This window comes from Cryptomeria japonica, chromosome 9, assembly GCF_030272615.1.
Source record: "Cryptomeria japonica chromosome 9, Sugi_1.0, whole genome shotgun sequence".
Classification (NCBI taxonomy): Eukaryota; Viridiplantae; Streptophyta; class Pinopsida; order Cupressales; family Cupressaceae; genus Cryptomeria; species Cryptomeria japonica.
In genome coordinates, this window is record NC_081413.1 from 189046436 (window position 1) to 189067884 (window position 21449).

Consider the following 21449-nt stretch of genomic DNA (forward strand, 5'->3'; position numbering starts at 1 on the left):
AAGTCATTCAAAAGTCCTCCATGTTGGAGGGAGCACAAAAGTTCGTCATGCTAGTAGAGATGTCATAAAAGTTCGCCTTGGAGGTAGACTAGAACTCCGCCATGCTTGAAGAAGTCATCCCAAAGTCTGCCCTCCAAACAAGTGGCCATGCTTCAAAACTTTGCCCAAGCCATGATGGAGGTAGAGGAAAAGTCCACCCTAGTCTTGGAAATTGAGGAAAAGAAAGTTTTCCCTCCTTGTGAAGTCCTCAAAGTCCACCCTATGGATGGAATGAAAGAAGTTTAAGGCAAACAAAACTCTAGCATGATGATAAAGGCACCTCCAAACTCCACCCAAGCATCAAGTTGGAAGATGAAAACTCCACCCAAGCATCAAGTTGAAGTCTCAAAACTCTGCCCTACTCTTGAAAGTCAAACAAAGTCAACAACAAGTTCAAAATTGAGTTAAAATGTGAGTGATGTCATCAAATCTTCATAAAGTTTGAACTGCTTATTGATTTAGAAAGTTGAAAAAAGAGATATTCCAAGATCAAGTTCAAAATGAGCTAGGAAATCAAAATAGAAACTCGACTTTGAACTATGAATCAAAATTAGAAAGAGGATATTTACAGATTGAGGCAATGTTTAGACTGAGTTCCAAATTAGAAACCTTTTGGAAGATGCCAATCTATAGGCCTAGTTCGAATATGAAGTGGGAAAACAATTTAGAAACTTGCACAAGAATAAGATTTTCGAACTCAAAGAGATGACAGCACAACTCGAAATCGAATTGGAAACTTTCTCAAGGTTGAAGTCGAATTTAGAAACATGAATTGGATGGTATTTGCGTGTTTCTAATTGTGAAAACCAACTTCATTACAAATACATTCTTCATTTCTTCATTCTCACACAAGAAGTTTGAACTTTCTGAGCAAGCTAAGGAAAACCATTGAGAATTATTTTGCAGATTGAAGGTCATTTGGAAGAAAATCTTGGTGTTGCAAGGATATCTCTTACAGTTTGGGCGAGCTTCTTGAGGAATTCTGATTTATTTAGCTTCATTCTTGTCAAGTATCCGCAGATTTTTAAGTGGAACTAGCTGGTAGAAGGCAGATTCGTTAATTTTTCTGAGTTTTCTTAAGATTCCTTCTATCTTCTAAGCCTTATTCTCATTCATTCGAAGGTGAAGTTGGTTTTAAAATGCAGTTTTATTCCATTTTTCTAAGTTTCCCATATTCATTGGTAGTTATTTTTATGGATTTATTCATTTTTTTAGTGAGAAAGATTATTTTGTTGACTAAATGGAATGAGAATTTTGAAGTTTTAGAACTTGGCCTTTTGGATTGCAATCATAAATGTCTTTAGGTTGGAGAGTTTACATGTGAAAATTCCCTTCTCATGGCTAAGTATGAAAATGAAATAAAATCTCCAAGCACTTAGCCATTCGCAGCCTCGATTTTTACTTAATCCAAAATCTAATTTCTAACTTAAGCTTCATGTTTATTTGCAAATTTTAGGCATGATGAAGTTCCAAGTAGACAAGGATGCTCCTCCTAAGTCGAGAATGACCTCGAAATGGAAGAATGTTAGCGACACTAAACTTGGGCATATCAATCTGAGGGAGTTCAAGAAGCGGATGTTCAGTTTAGATAACCTCGTGCCTACCATGATCGCGCGAAAGACGATGAAAAGTGGCATCGTGCATGCTGTCGATTTTCTCCCTACCATGCAGTGCACTGAGTTGGTAGCTGAGTGTGCTAGGCACTACAACCCTATCAGTAGGGATATTGTCGCACTAGATGGAAGAGTGTTGGCAAACATCAGCGATGAGGCCATCAGGAAAGCCTTCAAAATTCCAGAATATCATAATGGTGTGTACGTAACCAAGGATGAAGTTGATCGCATGTATCAGGATCATTTGGAGGAGTATGACGCCATCATCAATCATTCTTGGTTGGACAAGCCAAGGAAAGGTGCCTCCAAACTACAGAGGAAGAGCTTGGTGAGGGCGTACTTCAAGGAAGATATTGGAGATATGATTGTCCTGCTGAATAGGATAATGGGTAATCCCCAAGGTGCCCCATTTGAGTCTTGGATGTATTATTTCATAAATGAAATAATGAATGGAGTTAAGATGATAGACTGAGCTCGAATGATAAGTGATACTTGGACAGTCAACCGAAGAATCTGGAAGCGAATAGGACCTTCTTCATGAGCTCGTACCTGTTCTATTCCCTGGCTAGAACCTATAGATACAGAGGCCTCACCTGCAGAGGGGAAGTGGGAAACAAAGAAAATCAGTTTCTCGTCTATGACTGTTATCCCCAGCTTCACATGGAAGAAAAGTTCCATTTCAAGAGGGTGAATGATACATTTCTCGTGCACATTACACATACATTGCAAGGTGGACTACATCAGAGACTCTCTCAAGAGTCCATGGACTTCATAAGTGATTCAGGTATTGGTATATTCAATACCCGAAGTTCACTTACATCAGAATTCAGGGGTTTTCTGGATCTCCTTATAAGCTCCCAGCTTACCCTACCAACCGAGTCATGCTACTAGAGGTTGTGAGGCAATTGGAGGGATATATGACAGTTCAAAGAGATAAGCAGAAGAAGGCAGGAACCTCCTCTCTCACGATTGGAAATGGACTAGAAACATGCCCGTCATCACAAGCCGCTGCCACTGTTGACAAAGAGCTGGCTTGGTACCCTTTTTACCAGTACAAGGCAAGAAAGAATTTTGATCCATTCCATAGGATGAAAAGGGTCGAAGGGATGACATTTGAGCACAGAGATTATTTGGAAGATTATTGGGCTAACGTAACTGATAGTTTCAAAATCAGGAGGAGATTTTGGTCAAGGATTCCCTTGAGCATGGTAAGAGCAACAAAAGTATTTAGAGTTACTGATCAAGTAGAAGATAGTCTTGAGCTTCAGCAGCCAGGCTTTGAGAAGATGAGGAATGAGCCACTAGCCTTGGTTGATTGGTCAGAGGGAGAGAAATTAGACCTGGCAGACCTCATGAGGTCGGTGGTCGAATGCTCTAAGTGGTGGACATCTAAGAGGACGAAACAATTGAAGTATAAAGGTGTGGCCGTGATCTATGATTTAATGGGAGTAGATGACTCTCTGTCCTCCAACCCTTGTATCTCTGCAGGCAATGCTCGGAATCCAGGGAGTGTTGGGTCCCGGAAGAGGAAGGAATTAGTTGGAAGATCTAGAAAGGCCAGGGGAAAGAAAATTGTAGGGGAGAGACGGGAGTCCAACGAAGGTCATTCCATTCTGAGTGTCGCGTCTGTTGTGCCTGATCAAAATGCAGTTGAAGAGAAAGAGATGGACACATATATGATAAATAATGAAGCGAGAGTGCCTTCTCCTTCAATTGAGGAAATAATGAAAGAATTTGTCCAAAGTCCGGACAGGGAACAAGTTTTAAATGCAGCCACAAAATTTGAAGAGTCTGAGCCCCCAGTAGTTTTCCTCGATGGTATAGTTACTGGACCAGGAAAGACAGATGATGGATTTGATCAAACTACTGTGGAGCAGTCACCCATTCCTGATTGGTTAAGGGAAAGGATGAGGGCTAAGGTCCCTAAGGAAACTCATTCTGAAGAGAATACAATAGCATTTCTGGAAAAGGTGAATGAACCAGTCATAGTCAAGCCAGCTAAAAAATTCTCTTTGATTCAGAGGGATAGTGCAGGGTTTAGGATAGTTCAGATAGTTGTGCCAAAGGAAGGAAAAACTCGGGACAATATTGCCCCTGAGGATTATAAGATTACCACTATAGAGTTGGGTAAGCCTACTCAGGACCAAGAAGTCCAGTACTTTGACGACTCTTGCAATGCCCTCAAGGTGAGTCTAGCCCAGGAGAAAGAGAAAAGGAAGAAGGTTGAGGAAGAGAACCAACATTGGAGGAAATATGTTCTCCATCTCACTAGGCCACTCAACCATGAGACACCGGTCACCCCTCCGCAACCTCTTCAACAAGAGTCAATGAAGGATTACAAGGACATGAAGGGCACATTCACACAGGCCAAGGAATGGATTTTAGATGCTTCGACACGTGCTGACATTCTTGTAGAAAATTTAGTATCAGCACATGAGTCGGCCTCTTCATTAGTCAACCGAATTCAGGACCTAGCTGCAAATTGGGAAGATGTTGAAGAAATTCAAGATGAAATACTTCCGCAATTGAAGGTTATCTGAGGTTTGTCAAAATGAATTTTGGTGGATGTAGGAGTCATACAGGCTAGGGATATATATGACTTTGACACCTGGTATTATGCTTTGGTCACCAGGATTGAAATCCTCAAGAAATCCGAGACTAAGTGCTTTGAGACAGAGGAAAGTGTCAGGGAAATTTTGAGTAAGGTGTTTCGTGTAGCATCAGAGATCTGGAAGAAAGAGAGTATACGAAAAAAACACTTGCAGGCAAAGAACCAGAGAGCCAGAATTCAGTCGAGCTTTTTCAAAGACTCGAGGATGATTGATAAGGGCTATCTTTCAAGGATTGCAAGTTTTTTCTTCATTGACGAGAACTTGCTTGCCCAAGCAGTTGAGTGGGAAGGCATCCTCGCCACAAGTACTGATGATGTGGACATCATCGACTTCCAGATTAGCAACTTGCCAAGTGTCACTATGGAGGAGGTCAGGCTCATCGTGTCCAAATACATTGAATCTGTAAAAGGGGAAACTGGACACTCACCTCAGTGACAATAGCAGCTATGCCACTTGTCACTTTCTCATTCTTTCAAACTAATAGAGTTTTGGGAAACCCTAATTAGGGTTTGTAGCTTTCAATCTAGGCCCTTGATCACTATTTGATCTCGGTTGTTCATTGATTTTTGAAAAACTATATAAGGCTACCTCCTCTCATTGGGAGAGTGTGAGGTTTTTGACATATTATTGCGTGAAGGTCATTTCCAAATAATATATTGCATGTGCGCTTTCTCTTAAGGCTTTGTAATCTCTGTTGTTTGAATGATTAGCATGGTTTCAATTTCCTCAACACTTTAGTTAAAGTTAATTTAGATTTGCTTTCATGTTGTTAGAATTAAATGAAGGATTTGATAAGTGTTAATTGAAGGTGTATCTCTGCTCATACTTTTGGTGAATGGATGATTTCCATTTCACTGTGCAAAGTTAGTTTGAGCCTATCCTCTGTGCATGCCAATATTTCAATAATAAGCACAACCTTGTTGAAGATTGCACCTGCTTTGTGTAGTTGTCCTCAGTGTGGCAAAGCAAAGTGTGGTTTAGAGCACCCATTTAATACCGTCTCCAGAATTCGTAGGATTAGATCAACTTTCTTAAACCCTATCCCTTTTTCCCTTTTTGAAAGTCTAAATCCCCGAAAATCCCCACCCCTCCCCCCCCCCCCAAAAAAAAAAGAGAGCCTAAAATTGCTAAATTCGTCTAAGTCCAGAAGCTTAAAAGACATTTGTTAACGTAAGTCCCCCTTGAGATTTTCAGCAAACACTACCCGAGTAGCTATCCCACTAAAGTCGCTTGTTCGCACATATAGACCTTGGAATCAGTAGTAATTTTTCAGGAGAGGATAGAATACCTTTGGGTATCTTATTCTAATGTTTGGTAGATGATAAAACAAACACCAACACAACCTTGATCATGTTTTGTGACTTTAAACCTATTATTTACTTTAATTAATTTAAAATCATGTTTGCCTCTAATATCTAAAAATAGAGGTATGTAGAAGCATTGTTGCAACTTGAATTATGATAGGGAAATGAAGTTGTCTAGCTTCCTATTTTTTGTCTTACTCAAGCCTCTTCATTGATTCAACAACTTGGAACAAGTTTGAAGGCATGCCAAGCTAAAATTCAAATGCCTATGTCTATTTTTATGATTGCAAATGTAGATGCAATTCTCTAGATAATGCTCACATGATATGTGAATGATAATGCTCTCTTGTTGACGGATCTAAAATGAACTAGGACTTTATCCTTTTATACCATACCCTAGAATGCAAATATGAGTATTTTGTTTGACTCGACAAGTAATGGCTATTTGGAAGCAAGTCAAGTTGGGCCCATGATTGATTTTGGATTTGAAAAAAGGGGATCAATTGTGCATGTGTGGTTTTGAGCATGTTCAAGGTTGCACCTATAATATTGAAGTAGGTAAGGAACCAAAATTAGCTTGGGTGCAAACTTGATGTCAATCCTAGCATAGAAATATGTTGTTTGGATAATGGACTATTTTATTGGAGATGGAGGGTTGAAGGAGTCCAAAATGGATAAGTAAAATTTCTAGGGATGCACTTTTCATCATTATTTGTTGCCCCAAATTTGACTTGCATGTGAGCTACTATCAATCACACATGTCCAAGTAAATAGACAATCAATATGAAAGTAAACCACAAGTATGTATATAAAGGATATTAATATGGGGTGACAATAAACATGTGCTCCTTGCAATGATAACTTTTCCTTTAAACTTGCAGCTTGCATAAAATTCCATGTGACATATAATAAAAAATTTACATGGAGAACTTGGAAATGTCAACAATCAATATGTAATGTAAAAAAGGGGTGTAGAATCACTATAACTCAAAAAGAGTTTTGTTGGGTTGCAAAGCATACATTATAACTAAGAGGTAATGATGTAGGATTACAAAATAGACATCAAACCAAAAGAGAGTGATGTAGGGATACAAAGGATCCATCATGACCAATAGATGATGTTTCAGGTATGTGAAGGAGTCATTATAACCAAGAGGTAGTGATATCTATCTGCAGAGGAGATATAACAACCAAAGTAGAGATATAATATCAAAGGATATAACAACTAACATAGAGTGATATAATATAGGATATTTAGATAGTTGCTGCAACTATAAACAAAAAATAAAAATATACTGATGACAATATATGCCTTCTCTTTTTGGTTGCTTGTGAATGATGCAAGGAACAAAGGAGAGGAGAATAAGTAATATATTAAAATATATGATCATATAAGCTTAACAATCATGTAGCAATGTTATAGATGCCACTAAATTTTGACAAGATTGAGATGAGATAACAAGATATTTTCATGAAATTATTTGCAATTAATGTTGCCCTTGGTAATAAGGATAAAGAACAAGCAATAGCAACCAATGTGCTAGATAAGAACATTTAAGTATAGATAAATGTTATGTAAGATGAAATCAAGTAAGAATAGGCACGTGTCATATAATATGCTAGCATAATATAAGCACTAACTTACATAAAATAGGTATTTAACTATAATTATAATCAAAGAAGATAAGATAACATAAAGAGGATACCCTTTAGGTGGGAAATATATAACATGTGTCATAGACAAAAACAACATATGAGAAACATACAGGTTAGGAGATAAGACACAAAACATAGTATAAAAGGTGAAACGAGAATGAAAATATAATCCAACAATGTCACATACAATGACAGACAAGATAAAGCAGGAGTACAACAAGCATGGCTTGATAAAAAAAGGCCAAGGTCAAAATACAAAGAAAAAGGCTAATTGTTTGGTCAATATAATGATATTATTTGTCAATAACTCCACAACTTTACATCATTGCATATTTATAGGAAAAACCCCAAATATAACACATAGAAAACATAAGAAGAAAGTGACACAAACTTCAAAACACATGTTGAAAATACTTGTGTCAACATGCAACACTAAAGGCATATTTACATCATCTACATACTAACTAATAACATGAAAAATGTGACATACATAAAAGTAAATAAAGTAAAAGCATGGAAGAGAAAACAAAAGATATTAGCCAATTATGTATAATTCATCTCCCTCTACGAGAAGATTACAATTATTGCAATCATTAATATCAATGTCCTTGTACTTAACATTTGAATTATTGTTATGTATAACCTTGTATTCATGGTTTTCTTCGAGTGGGGTTATCTAGGACATGTATACATAACCACATGATAAGTATACCGACTTGAAGTTTAAAGATTGGTATCATCGTACAAACACTTGTTAGGATAAAAGATAAGTGCTCTATGAAGTGCAAATAAGATACATGAATTATGAGTAAAAAGAATGATAATTTGAATCAAATCATAATAATGTTTCATCAATTAATGTTTCTCTTAATGCATGATGTATTAGAAACAACCCACATAATGTGCATAATATATGGAGGAAATTTGTTTAACATGTAAGTATATATGATATTATTTCTATAACTGCTAAATGTATCAACTGATGGATCTTAAAAAATATTAATGTAAATCATAAGATCCAAATAATTATTAGCTATAAAAATATTGTCAACATGTACATATCAATACCATTTGTTAGTTAAGAAAAAAGATTTACATATGTAACAACAGTTGATAGAGAAAATAATACACATTCTTTTGTCTTTGTCTAGAATTGTTGAACCAAAAAAATGCTACAATTCTCCCTCCCCACCTAGTAATGTAACTCAAGAAGCACAACCTAAAATTGATAGTTGGAATAAACAAAGTTTTAACAAGTGGGTCGTTGGTCCCAGAATTGGGGGCAAGGGTCATTAGGCAAGTGTCACAGACCCATGTCGTAAGAAACAACTATCTAGCCCCTACAATGCACCTAGGCATCATTATCTTGTATTTGTTATAATAGATGCTTGATGCATTCTAGGGGATGGATAGCCATTTCCCATGTCACATACCTCCATTACAAAGGGGAGTGGATGGTCTAATATAGCATCAAGGATATAATGTATAAGAGAAGGGATGTAGGTATCATGAAGATCCTTGTTAGATTGATCATCGAGATACAAGGAGGAAGCATTAGCATCATTACTTGTAAGAATATAATCACATGAATTATAAAACCTAGGTGTGTCCACATAAGCTAAGGCTAAAGAACTAAATGTAGACAACATAGGTTCACAAATTTAATGTTTCATTAGAAATATGATCTACATTATCATCACACAATAAAGCACTAGTAAAATCAATATTCTATCATTAATAAAACCAATATAATTTGAGGGAGAAAATAGTTAATGCATACCACATGACTAATCATGATATATCTCATCATCATGAAGTAAAGAAAAATCATGATATGATGCATATTTGCTTCACAAGTTTGATAGCCATATGAATACACTAAGACAATTGATAGGTGAAAAAATATTTTGAGGGTAATAGATGCCACTCAAAGCCACACACAAAGGATTATTCTTGTTTTAGCTAGAAGACCAACTTGGCGTACTTATAAATAAGGAGGTGGAGGCTCTGAATCCCAAAGCCTAGAACACTCTATTTGACAATATTAGAGTTTTTTATGCAAAACACATATCTTATTGAATAAATCCAAAGTGAAATGTCACTCAACAATTACATAAACATGAAAAAGTCTCAGAATGGTTATAAACACTAGCCTAGGCTGCAAACTTTTCAAAGATAGGTGTAGCAAGGGAAAGAGAGAGATACAAAGAGGAGGCAGGAAATGATAAAGAGTGTGTCTATCATCAAAAAAATTATGTGAACACATCATAGAGTATTTCTCTTCATTGAAATGTGAGGGCATTAAAGAGAGAGGGAGGGAGGCGTGGGAAAGAGGGAAGGAGAGAGAAAGAGGAGAAGGGAATGAGAGAAATACGAAGAGAGATAGAGAGGATTTTAATATTCACAAGCATGTGAGCATATTATAACACACTTGTGTTCTTATGAAGATAAGTCTATGAGCACAAGAACACTTTTTTGGTTCCAAAAAATGCGAGTACATTATAATGCACTCATGTTATATCTTGATTTGCGAAATTCCAAACTCTAGGTTTGGATTTGCCTTGGCCATCAACCCAAAGGCTTGGACTAACTTTTTAGTGACCGAGGATGTTGTTTGATAAAATTTAGAAAAATAAATACAATGTTAAGTGTGTAGTCCATTAGGTTTGCACACATTCCAATAAAAAGTTAAATAAGAATACCACAATGATGTTAATTTCTCACTTAACTTTCAATCATTAGATCATCTTTAACATTGCATAATTTATAAGCTCTTCAACATTGCATTTATAAGCTTGACTTTTTCTAACAAGTTGGAATTGATCTATCACTCATTCCTAATATCTAGGAAGATGATTATTTAACTAAGAGACAACTTAAAATAGAGACCTTTTAGGCTTCCATATCCATCATAAAAGGACTTTATTACTAGGACAAAAACATAAAAGAAATAATTGATGATGATTATGATAGAAGTATTATAGACATTTAAGATGTCTATTGGCGCTAGGAGTCTCATGTCAGTACTCTGGTAGACACCTCAACACTTGCAATACCTATCATCGCAATCCATGCTACTCGACTGCAAGAACACCTACTACTTTTGTAATTATTCAATTGTAAAAAATCTGCATGATGTCTTTGACCATTTTTCCTACAAAAATGTGCTAGTCTCTAGAGATACTTCTCATAACAACAATCATATCATTTCATCACTTTTTAATCTTGATAATCATACACATGCATTATATCTAACATCTGATGAATAAAATCTACAGTGCCTATCAAATAGTCTTAAACTTAAGAAAGTATTGAATTTTCTATGTAAAAGTTTTTCAATTCAAAGAAAATAAAAGATTAACAAAATAATAAATGAGACAATTAAACATGCCATTCACCATGAATATATTCATTCTTTTGAATCTCTCAAATTGATGGTTGCTAATAAATCCTGCCTAAATAGTAGCTTAGATTGGATGTGAGGACCAATAAGAGGTTCAACCTTAAACCCCACACGCTAAGCAACATATTAAGCCTAGAGAATGTTAGTCAACTCTGAGTGTATTCTTAGTGTGACCACATACATTAAGCAACATCTGAGTATTTAACACTTTTAAGACTAGAAGTGTAAGATTAATGTGTGTTTTAAGCCATTCCCAATAAGAATTGACATACAATTATGAAATTCATAAAAAAAAAATGGTCTTCAATGTTGTGATAATATATGAATCCATGACATTAATTTTTTGCATTGCATGAATTGATTCTATTGATCTACATAAGAAATAAAAACACCGAAAAAAGAATAGGGAATAGAGAGTAAATAGCCAATAAGAAGGTGGCACTTGTTCCGTGCAATACAAGAGTTTGCACATGTTCGTCACTTTATTCCGTCGCTGCGCGGAAACACAAACCAAAAATACAAAAGAGCCAAAAACGATGGACCATACACAAACAAACAAAAATACAAAAGAGCTTTGTGGCGGGCCATCCACCGACCTTGGATTCCATCATTTTCCTTATTTGAACGTGGAATCCTGGAAAGCAAGTCAATTCCAACACTGTTTTCCCCATTTCTTTGAAGCTTCCGTTAAAAAAATTCAAGGTAGTAAGAGATAATCCCGTTTTTCTTCATTCCATAACTCATAACACAGATGAAATTTGCCAACGGATGGCTAAATTCCTGATCATATTATGCCTCCCGATGTTTGTACTGGTGGAAGCCAGTGCCAAAGACACCACTTTCATCTTCAACCACTTCAACTCCACAAGCCCAATCAAATATGTCGCAGCTGCCTCACTACAATCCACGGCAATCCTTCTCACAAATCTCTCCGAGCGCGTCGTTGGCCGCGCTTATTTTGACAAGGTCGTTCCCATGAAAAGAAACGGCTCCGTAATCTCATTCACCACCACCTTTATATTCGCCATGGTTCCGCAGCGGCGCTCGGGTGGTGGTGATGGGCTCTGCTTCGTCATGACGCCCACCACCGATCTCAACGGCGGCATCGCCAGTCAGTACTTTGGCCTCCTCAACACCTCCAGTGACGGCAAAGACTACAACCATCTCTTTGCTGTGGAGTTCGACACGGTTAAGAGCATAAGCGTCAAGGAAAATGACAACAACCATGTCGGAATCGATCTCAACAGTGTCAGGTCGGTTGTGGCAGAAGCTGCTGGAATTTGGGAAGGGAACAGTTTGACGCCCATTAATCTTAAGAGTGGGCATAACATAAGGGTCTGGATCGACTATGACGGCGATTCGAAGCAGCTGGAGATAAGCATTGCGGCGGTCGGAGAGGCGAGGCAACAAAAGGCCCTGCTGTCGAAGAAAGATTTGGATTTGGACGGTATTATACAAGACCAGATGTACGTTGGGTTTTCAGCGTCTACAGGTGAAGTTTCCCTTGCACTCACTACTTCAGTGTTTATTCTAGAAAGATTACTTTTGTTTCAGAAATGTATCGACATTAGAATGTCATAGCAAAACCAGAACAAAAAGGAACTTCTGTTTTCTTTTTTTTTGATAATTGGTACTGCCTTATGATATCACATCAGTTAGAAAGGCGTTCACAAAAAGTAGATGAAATGGCTGTACAAGGTGATATGTAGATTCTTTCACGGAGTTTCGAGAGAGCTTGGAGTGCATCTTAACAGTTCTCTACAGTGGTTATTTGAACTACTCTATCGAATTTAATTAGAAAGACATGGTTTGCAATAAAAGTACGTCAGTAGAGTCCACGAGCCTACTAAATTATTAGTATAATGTTATAAAAGTTTCACGTAAAGGCAAAATATGAGATTATATGCAAATGATTGTACCGAAGAGGTGAGGGTCCATTTCATCCCTACGAAGGGGACTGGTTCATGAATAGAACTTTTAGTGTCATTCATTCGTCTTGAGCATCTTGTACACCTCTGTTTACATAGCATCCATCTTGTACACCTCTGTTTACATAGCATCCATATTGTACACCTTTGTCTACATAGCATTCATATTGTACTATTGATCATGTTTTTCAATTAATTAATAGTTAAAATACAATAGATATTTATTTTTTAATTAATTATTAAATATGATCAATGGTACAATATGGGTGTTGGATAGACGTTGCCATCTTGTACAATTAACGGAACAAGCATCTTTTATTTTAGTAGTAAACATTGTCTTGATCCATAGATGCTCACCTCTAAGGTTCAACAACAATCTTCTCACATGTAGGTGACTTTCAACCTTCTTGTTAAGGATGGAGTAAAAAGTGGTCTCAATCATGAAAGTTATTCTATTATTAGCTTGCAACCTTTAACATTGGTTGATGATATAGATTCTACTTAGGGTATAAGGAATATTCTCCTAATAATATAAGTTTTAGAGGCAGATGAATTTCAAAGTAACTTTTTTTTATTATATTTGAAAAAAACAAAAAGGTGAGTCAATAAAAAATACTTAGAGATAACACCATTTTTAAAGATATTAGAGTTTCTAGTCTTTCAAGATTGAAAAAGAATAATGGCTTTTAAGAAATTCTGCATGCATGTAATATAAGTTAACCACTAAACAATATTCTAAGAAAAGAAAATAACGCATGCTTGTATAACTAGTAATTGGTCACCATACAATAATATATAAGTGAATTTAGTTAAAGGGAAAATTAGAAAGATAGTCACCATTCAAACATAGCAAGTGTTGGTGTACATATAAAGAAAATAGTTTTATAAAAATAATTTAGGGTTGAATAAGACTAGGGCTTTGACACACACGATACCAAGAAGATAAAATGGGAAGCACAATGAAAACATAAATGGATAAAAAGTCACACAAGAGAATGTATAAATAGATAAATATATGGATAAAACATATGAAAAAGATTGATCCCTTTACACAAGGTATTTGTAGGCAAGTATGAGAACCCTAATTTCTCATTTATCAACTTTGAGAATACTCAAGCATTACAAAGAGATAAGAAACCAATAACAAGATTGGGTGTTGATGCAAATCATAATAAATTCAAAATATATATTTAAGAAGCTTTAAGAATTGAACACCTTAGTTGGTGCTTTTTGCAATCCACCCATATCTCCATCTAAACAAAAATTGATCAATATCCATAACACTCTAGTTGACACAACTCCCCATTATTGAGGAGCAAAAATGTTATGCTTATATTTCTTTGATTGATTTTTAATTATAATTCATTTTTGAAGTTGGGTTATTGTTTTTACTTGTGTTATATTTTATATGATCCCTCATGGGGCTAAAATTGCTTTGATTGTGGAGTTGTTTTAGTGCTAATGTAGTTCTTGAGTGTTATTTTATAGAATGTATATTGGAATTGATGATTTTTAATACAATTATTATAAATTATGATTAAACCTTATGTAGTCACATAAATCTGTCTAGTTTAATTAAATGAATATATCCTATTTATTTGATTAAAAATCCACTAGCCATCAGTTAATTAAATTAATATTTAATTAATTCATCTCCAAACATTCTCCTATTAATCAAATAAATTATTCAATTTATTTCAATTAATTCATTAAACTAAATTCAAATCAATTAAATGAATAAATCATATTTATTTCATTTAATCCCCCTTTTCCTCTTTTAAATAAATTAAATAAAACATTTATTTAAATCATTTATCCCCCCCCACTTGCATTTTTCTACAAATGCAACTTGCACACATTTATTGAAATAAATGAATTTTTATTTTAATAAAATCCTATTTTCCCTCACCCACCAAACCCACTTGCTAGCTTAAAACCCCTTCTAGATTCCTATTTTCCATCCCCTAATTATTGTCACATTCCTAAGCAACTTGGAGTCACTTCTCAAAGACTTCAAAATCTTTGAAAAGCATTTAATGCTTTGTGTGTTCAACAATTTAACCTCCAAAGTCTTCCAAAACCACTAATAGCTCTTACATAACCATTTATGGTTATTTCAACTTGCACTCATGTGTCTCCTCAAGCATTTATTGCTTTGACCATGGTTATCCCTTTTGCCTTTGCACAAGAGTTTATCCATTGGATAAAAGCTTTATTCTTTGAATAAAGAATTTATTCATTCAACTAACCTTGACCTTAACTCCCAAGTTAACTCTCGGGTCATGTCAAGCATTTAATGCTTATTCCCTCTCCTCTCAACCTATCTCATATTGACACTTGTCATCCTGGGATTGGGTTGAAAGCCCTCACATGGATTGAATATCATTCAATCTTGACCCTTATTGAGATTACTCAATCTCAACCATCCATTGCTCCATTTTTCCTATAAATAGAGCCCATTTTTTCATAATCCAGATCCTGAAAACTTATATGCATTTAAGCTATAGGCATTTTAAGAGAGCATTTTAGCATAATCAACTCATATATTGTCATTTTGGTTAAAATAAATCATTTTAGTATCAATAGCATAGTATTAGCTTTTTATTCACATTTAGAGCAAATACTATAATCTCAAACCTCCATAAGCATCCATAGTGCAAAAAACTGTTGAGAGCTACACTATTTTGGAACTTGGAGAGGAGAGGAACAAAGGAGAAGGAGCCAAGAGTATGGTAGAAGGCATTTGGAGATGTCTTCTTGCATTTACATTTGTAGTTAAATGTTTTACTTTGTTCTTGGTGTCTCTTTTGATATGCCTGCTTAGGTTGATCTTTGGTTGAATAACACTAACCTTAACACTTGTTTCTTGTTGTTTGTGTGCTATTCCATCACAGGTTTTTATCCTAACACTTGCCCTTTTTGCAGAGCATCATTTGGTGAACCCGACGTGAACCCAAACACTTAAACAAACAATTTTTTTTTGACAACTAACATGTTTGAATGTTGAACTTGACACACAGGTTGCGCTTTAGCGCTTTTGATTACGTTGTAGCGCTATTGCAACTTGTTGTTCTAGCGCTATTGTTCTTACAATAGCGCTATTGTTCTTACAATAGCGCTATTGTACCAAGTTTAGCGCTATTGACCTTGTTTCAGTGCTTTTGAAATTGTTTTGGCACTTTTGACCTTGTTTTAGAGCTATTGCTTTCACTGTCAAAGTTTTACTTTTAGCGTTGTTGTATCTGTATTAGCACGTTTGTGTTAAATAGCGCTTTTGTTTAAACACAGAGTAGTGCTATTGTAACAAAACGTTGTAAAAAAGACCCTGTAATCGAAAAAGTGAAAATTCTTAGGCTTGTAGAAGCCCACCATAGGTTCGGTTTTTACTAACTATTTGTTTCTTGTGTAAGTCTAAAACCAACTTCTTTAAAAATCAAAAACTTATTTTTGGTGCTCTAAAATTGAACAAAACAAAATTTGCTTTCTTGCAAGCTTAGGATCGAATTTTGTATTTGGTGCTCTAAAATTGAACAAAACAACTTTGTTTATTGCAAGTTTAGGCTCAATTTTTCATTTGGTGCTTAAAATCAACAAGACAAATTTATTTCTAGCATCAAACTTAAGCAAAAATTTACAATCCACACTTCAATTTTTGGTGCAAATAAAACTCACAATCAACTTGTTTCAAAATTTTTGCAAAGCAATTTTCCTTCATACATGCTTCAAATTAAGTTGACCAGGATTTTCAAAATTCTAGTTTACTCAAAACTTTGCATTTGAAGTTAAAAAGAACACCATGATTGTTGGAGCAACATCTCCAAATAGTTAAAACACATTGTGATGGCAAGTTAAAAAGAACAAGTGCATTTCGTGTTTGGGATGCTTGTGCAAAAAGTTGGTCGAGTGGTCCTACTTCTAACACACACTATCCTCTCCCTTGGCTTTCGTGGTCCTAGGTGCAAGAGAAAAGTGTTAGTAACACTCAAAGTTTATATTTTTAAGAGAGGCCTGCCAAGCGACACATCACTCTTGGGAACGACCTCGTGCAGTAAATCCTTCGAGCCGCTATAAAAATCAGGTGAGAGTGAAAGCTGTAGCCTTGGGTATAGCTGTTCCTATAGTGTAACTTGTCGAAAGGACAAATGGGCCCCACCACAAGTTACAAGGCTCTTAAGTGAGTCACTGTAGAATGAACTTATGTCAAAAAACATCAAAAATTACTAAACATCTTTAAGTAGAAGCCTACCCGTTCTATTGATTGAGAATATTTGAGATACAATTCAGTGCAAGAGCATAGATGGTTTTGCTCCCAAGATACTCACCATACATATTTCCTTGAGTAGAAACATAGCTTTTTGAAAAGTCACTTATGGCTTGATGAAAGTGGTGACTCCCCCATCATAGGGATCATCTATTTGTTATACTCACGCAAGACTTAGTATATCACATCCTTACCTGCCATGACGGCATTCATAAGGTATGTAATACCAAAGTCGAAGAAATATCAAGATGTGGGCTGAATTTATCACAACTGGCCATTTGACCTTAGGGATACAAAGTGTTTGAGGTGTTTTTGTTTTGAGTCAAAGACCAAGTACAAATTGAGCTGACTTCAAGCTTTGGAAAGAAAAAGAACCTAAAATACACTTCAAGGAAAGGGTCATAACAAGTCCAAGGATTGGATTGATCTAGACCCATACTTATTTGTACCTTTTGAGGCAACATTCTTGTGTTTGTGTGCTTGCTTTGTTTTCTTGTCAAAGAAAAATCCAAAAATCAAAACAAGTATTCATCCAACCAAACATGTTTCAAAAACAACCAAAACATCAAAAACAAAGTGCAAACAAGAAAAGTATCCAACTTTATGACCATTCTTCACATCTTGAGAAAGAAGAATCTTCATCAAAACATCAACTTGAAAAGAAGACCATTGAGCTCAAAGGCTTTGATCAAAAGGAGGAAATTCTTCTATCTAAATAGACAAATCTTTGTCTCTCATAGAGTTATTCTACGTCACATGCGTCTCTACCTTCAAGGGAACACAAACGAATTTGATTCAGAATAATTAAACCGTAGAGCTTTTATGCAATATAGAGATTTGATTTATCACAAAAACTAAGGAGGCAAGATTAATCCCAACTTCTTCCCAAATGTTTGTATCACATACAACATAACTCGAGAAATGCCACCTGATGCTCTGCAAAAAGGATTAGAAAATCTGTTTGATGGCAACACACACAAGAGCACAAGAAAGAAACGTTAGTGTTAGCAACAAAAGATTATCCTAAACAGGCATATCAAGAGAGATATTAAGCATGAAATAGAAAGCATATAAACATAAAATGAAATAGCTAATCAAGATGCTCATAGTTGCTCCTCCCTTGTTCCTCTCCTCTCCAAGTCCCAAATGAGTGTAGCTCTCAGCAGCTTTTTGCACTATGGATGCTTATGGAGGATTGAGATTTAATACTAAGCTTCAAATATGAAATGAAAAGCTAAATACTATGCTAGAGTAGATAGTGATGCTATGAAAAAGATCTATGCTAATGCTAGTATAACAACAATACTCTAAAATGCTTCTCCTTTTGCTTGAGGAGAAGGGTTCTATTTATAGAAGAAATGGGGAAATGAAGGGTTAAGATTGAGCAATCTTAACAAGGGTTAGGATTGAAAGTTGGGGATCCATGTGCACAATTGGCACCAATAAAATGGTGACAAGTTTCAACATAGGATTGGGTTGAGAGAAGAGGTTGGAGGCATTAAAGGCCTGAGAAGACCTCATGGTTATCTAGAAGGTAAGGGTCAAGTCTAAATTAAGATTACCCATTGGATTAAGAGTTAATCCAAGGATAAACCTTTGTGCAAATGATTAAGAGATAATCATAGTCAAAGCATTAATGGCCTGATGAGACCTTTGGGTTGGGTAGAGGTTGAGTCAAAACAAATGTTTTAACCATGTGGGAGGGTTTGAGGTAACCATTAATGGTTATTGGAGATTTTGGGGATTAAGTGGTTGAAGGTTGAAAGCCTTCAATGGTTATCAAAGACTTTGAGCCATTTAGTGGTTGAAGGTTGGAAGCTTTCAAAGGTTATCCAAGACTTTGAGGGTTAATTTGTTGAACACACAAAGCATTAATTGCTTTTCAAAGACTTTGGAGTCTTTGAGAAGTGACTCCAATTTGCTTAGGAATGTGACAATATTTAGGGGATGGATTAGGCTAATTAGGAAGGGTTTAGAAGAATCTAGAAGGGGTTTAGGCATACAAGTGGATTTTGTAGGAAAATGCAAGTGGGAGAAATTTTGGTATTTTCAATTAAAATAAAATCATTTATTTCAATTAAATGGTGTAAGTTGAATTTGGATAAATATTTAAATAAATATTAATTTATTTAAATGAGAAAAAGAAGATAAAGCATTTAAAATGCTTGAAGACTTTGAGGGAAACCATTAAAGGCTTGAAGACTTTAAGGAAAACCATTAAAGTCTTAAGAAGACTATAGAAGGAAGCCATCAAGTTTGAAGACTTTAAAGCCATCAAGTTTGACTACTTTAAGGGAAACCATTAAAGGTTTCAAGTGGGTGAGGATAAATAGGATTTTAAATAAATAATTTATTTAAAATAGTTGTGCAACTTGCTTTTGTAGGAAAATACAAGTGGGTGGAGGATAAAGGTGATTTTAAATAAATGATTTATTTATTTAAATGTGAGAGGTGGGATTTTGGGGGTTTTAAATAAATATTAATTTATTTAAATGTGAGAGAAGATTTAATTAAATAAATATGATTTATTTATTTAATTAATGGTCTGAATTTGGTTAAGTGAATTAAATCAAATAAATTGAATAATTTATTTAATTAATAGGAGAATAGGGTTAAGATGAATTAATTAAATATTAATTTAATTAATTATTAATTGATGGTTAAATAATCAAATAAATACTAAGTATTCATTTAATTAAGTGGACAGATTTATGTGACTACATTTGCCCCTCTTTGAGACGGTGCAGTTTATCGCGTCGTTTCAAAGAAAGAAAAATAGGTGTGAAGAAATGCCCCATAAAATGTAAATTTAATGGGTGGTATGCCCCCTCGAGAGATGGGCCGAATTTTTTTTGAAAAATCGGGCGATCTCTCGAAAAAGAATGAAAAGTGGAGGGGAGGTAGAATAGAAGAAATTAGAACTAATGATGAAAGAATGGGAGAAAATGGAGTGAATATGAAGAAACAACAAGCCAGCGAGTACCCTGAGGTCATGCAAGAGATACATAGCAGATGTAGTGTGGGGTTTTGATTGATGCTATACAATTGATCAAAATTGGTTCGACAATCTGGTGCAATCGGTTGAATTGCCCCGGTCAAGTCAAAGCGTGACAGTTGATGTCAGTTGGTCGCTTGGACATGATAAAGTCTGAGTAAGTGAATCAAAGTGACCTGATGGTGACTTAGACAATTGATGTAATTGTCCGATGAAGTCAAGGTATATGAAGCAAAATACTCGTTGAGACGTAGACAATTGATGTAATTGTCCATTGGATTGTGTTTGATTGGTTTGATCAATTGATAATGTGTGTGTGATGGATGGTTGTGGGGAATCATGGTAGCCCCGTTGAGACTAGGTCATTATGATAAATGCCTGATGTAGTCTAGGATTACCATAATCGATTACCTGTTGAGACCCGAAGATACTTGATCAGAGTATCTGTTGATAGTCTAGGTGTGTGGGAGTCGATGTATCTGTGCAAAATAGAGTAACTTTCTTGACTTATTGGATGACTTAGGATAGGAAACACAATCCCTCCTATTTAGAGATGGATGGTGATGAACGTGGCTTGATTAGGTTGATTGGGACATGATGTAGGGTATGTGATGGTGATTATCGAGATGGGGAGGGTGGGGGGGTTCAATGTTAAATAGAAGAAATGGAGGACCTATTACATTCCTATGGAAGAAGAGGAAAATAGAGTATCCATTGTCATTACTATGTATGAATGATATGCAGCTATTTATGAATGTATGGATGGATGGAATGCAATGGAATGCAATATATACAAATGAGATGGAATGACGATCCATGGTGCTTTATTTTTCATCATTGAGCTTTAAAATGTTGTAAGAAAATACAAGCAACTTGACATAAAGATTCAAGATGACCAGAGTATTTCTTACATGGATTTGATATAGCAAGTTAATACAAGCAACTTGATATAATGGATCAAGTTGACCTGAGTATTGCTTGTGGAACAGACAAGGAATTATCTCCGTTCATGCATGACTTGGATCGTCCTCCTTGATCTTAGGCTGATCATATCCTGAGACAAGTGCATACCGTACTAAGAAATAAAACCTTTATCCAATTTGGATAGGGAGGAACCAAAGAATGAGCATTGTACCTGCAAACAAATAGTATATACATAAAGAATAAAAGAATATGGATCCTTGGTAATGGTTCATGCTCATATGGTCGAGGTATACGCTGTAGTCAACAAGTCGTAGTGATCTATGACTGCATTTTGCATAAGATCACGTAGCTTGGTGAACTTCCCACGTAGACACCATTAGTACATGTCCCAGAACTTCATCGGAAATAATGCGCAAATGATACAAAACAATGCTGAAAGATCCCGATACAGATAAATGAATGATTGTACTCACAAATCAACCAAGTATTTGATAGCTTAACATAATTTTCTTGTCAAAGAAAATGTCATCTTGTCTTTGTTTTGGTAAGGAAGGATGCATCCTTGTTTAAAGACAGGTTTGGATTTGTTAATGTCGCTTGTGTGGTTTGATTGGTAAATGGTCATTGTGTGAGTACTGTGTTAATGTTGGTTTTGCATCTGCTTGAATGAATATGTACAAGGTGTTGCCATGTTTTGGTGTGATTTTCGATGGG

The 21449-nt window shown here is 35.6% G+C and overlaps 1 protein-coding gene across 2 annotated transcripts in view; it reads left to right on the plus strand.

Moving 5' to 3' along the window:
- The first annotated feature begins 11019 nt into the window (after positions 1-11019).
- The window catches only part of LOC131038633 (L-type lectin-domain containing receptor kinase S.4), a 101080-nt gene continuing 90650 nt past the window's right edge, over positions 11020-21449 (plus strand). Inside the window, exon 1 of one of the 2 annotated variants that reach the window (XM_057971125.2) lies at positions 11020-12119. In XM_057971125.2, coding sequence (XP_057827108.2) covers positions 11396-12119 — 724 coding nt within the window. In that variant the 5' untranslated portion in view covers positions 11020-11395. The remainder of the gene's footprint in view (positions 12120-21449) is intronic. The other variant, XM_059211213.1, reaches the window with a different exon arrangement.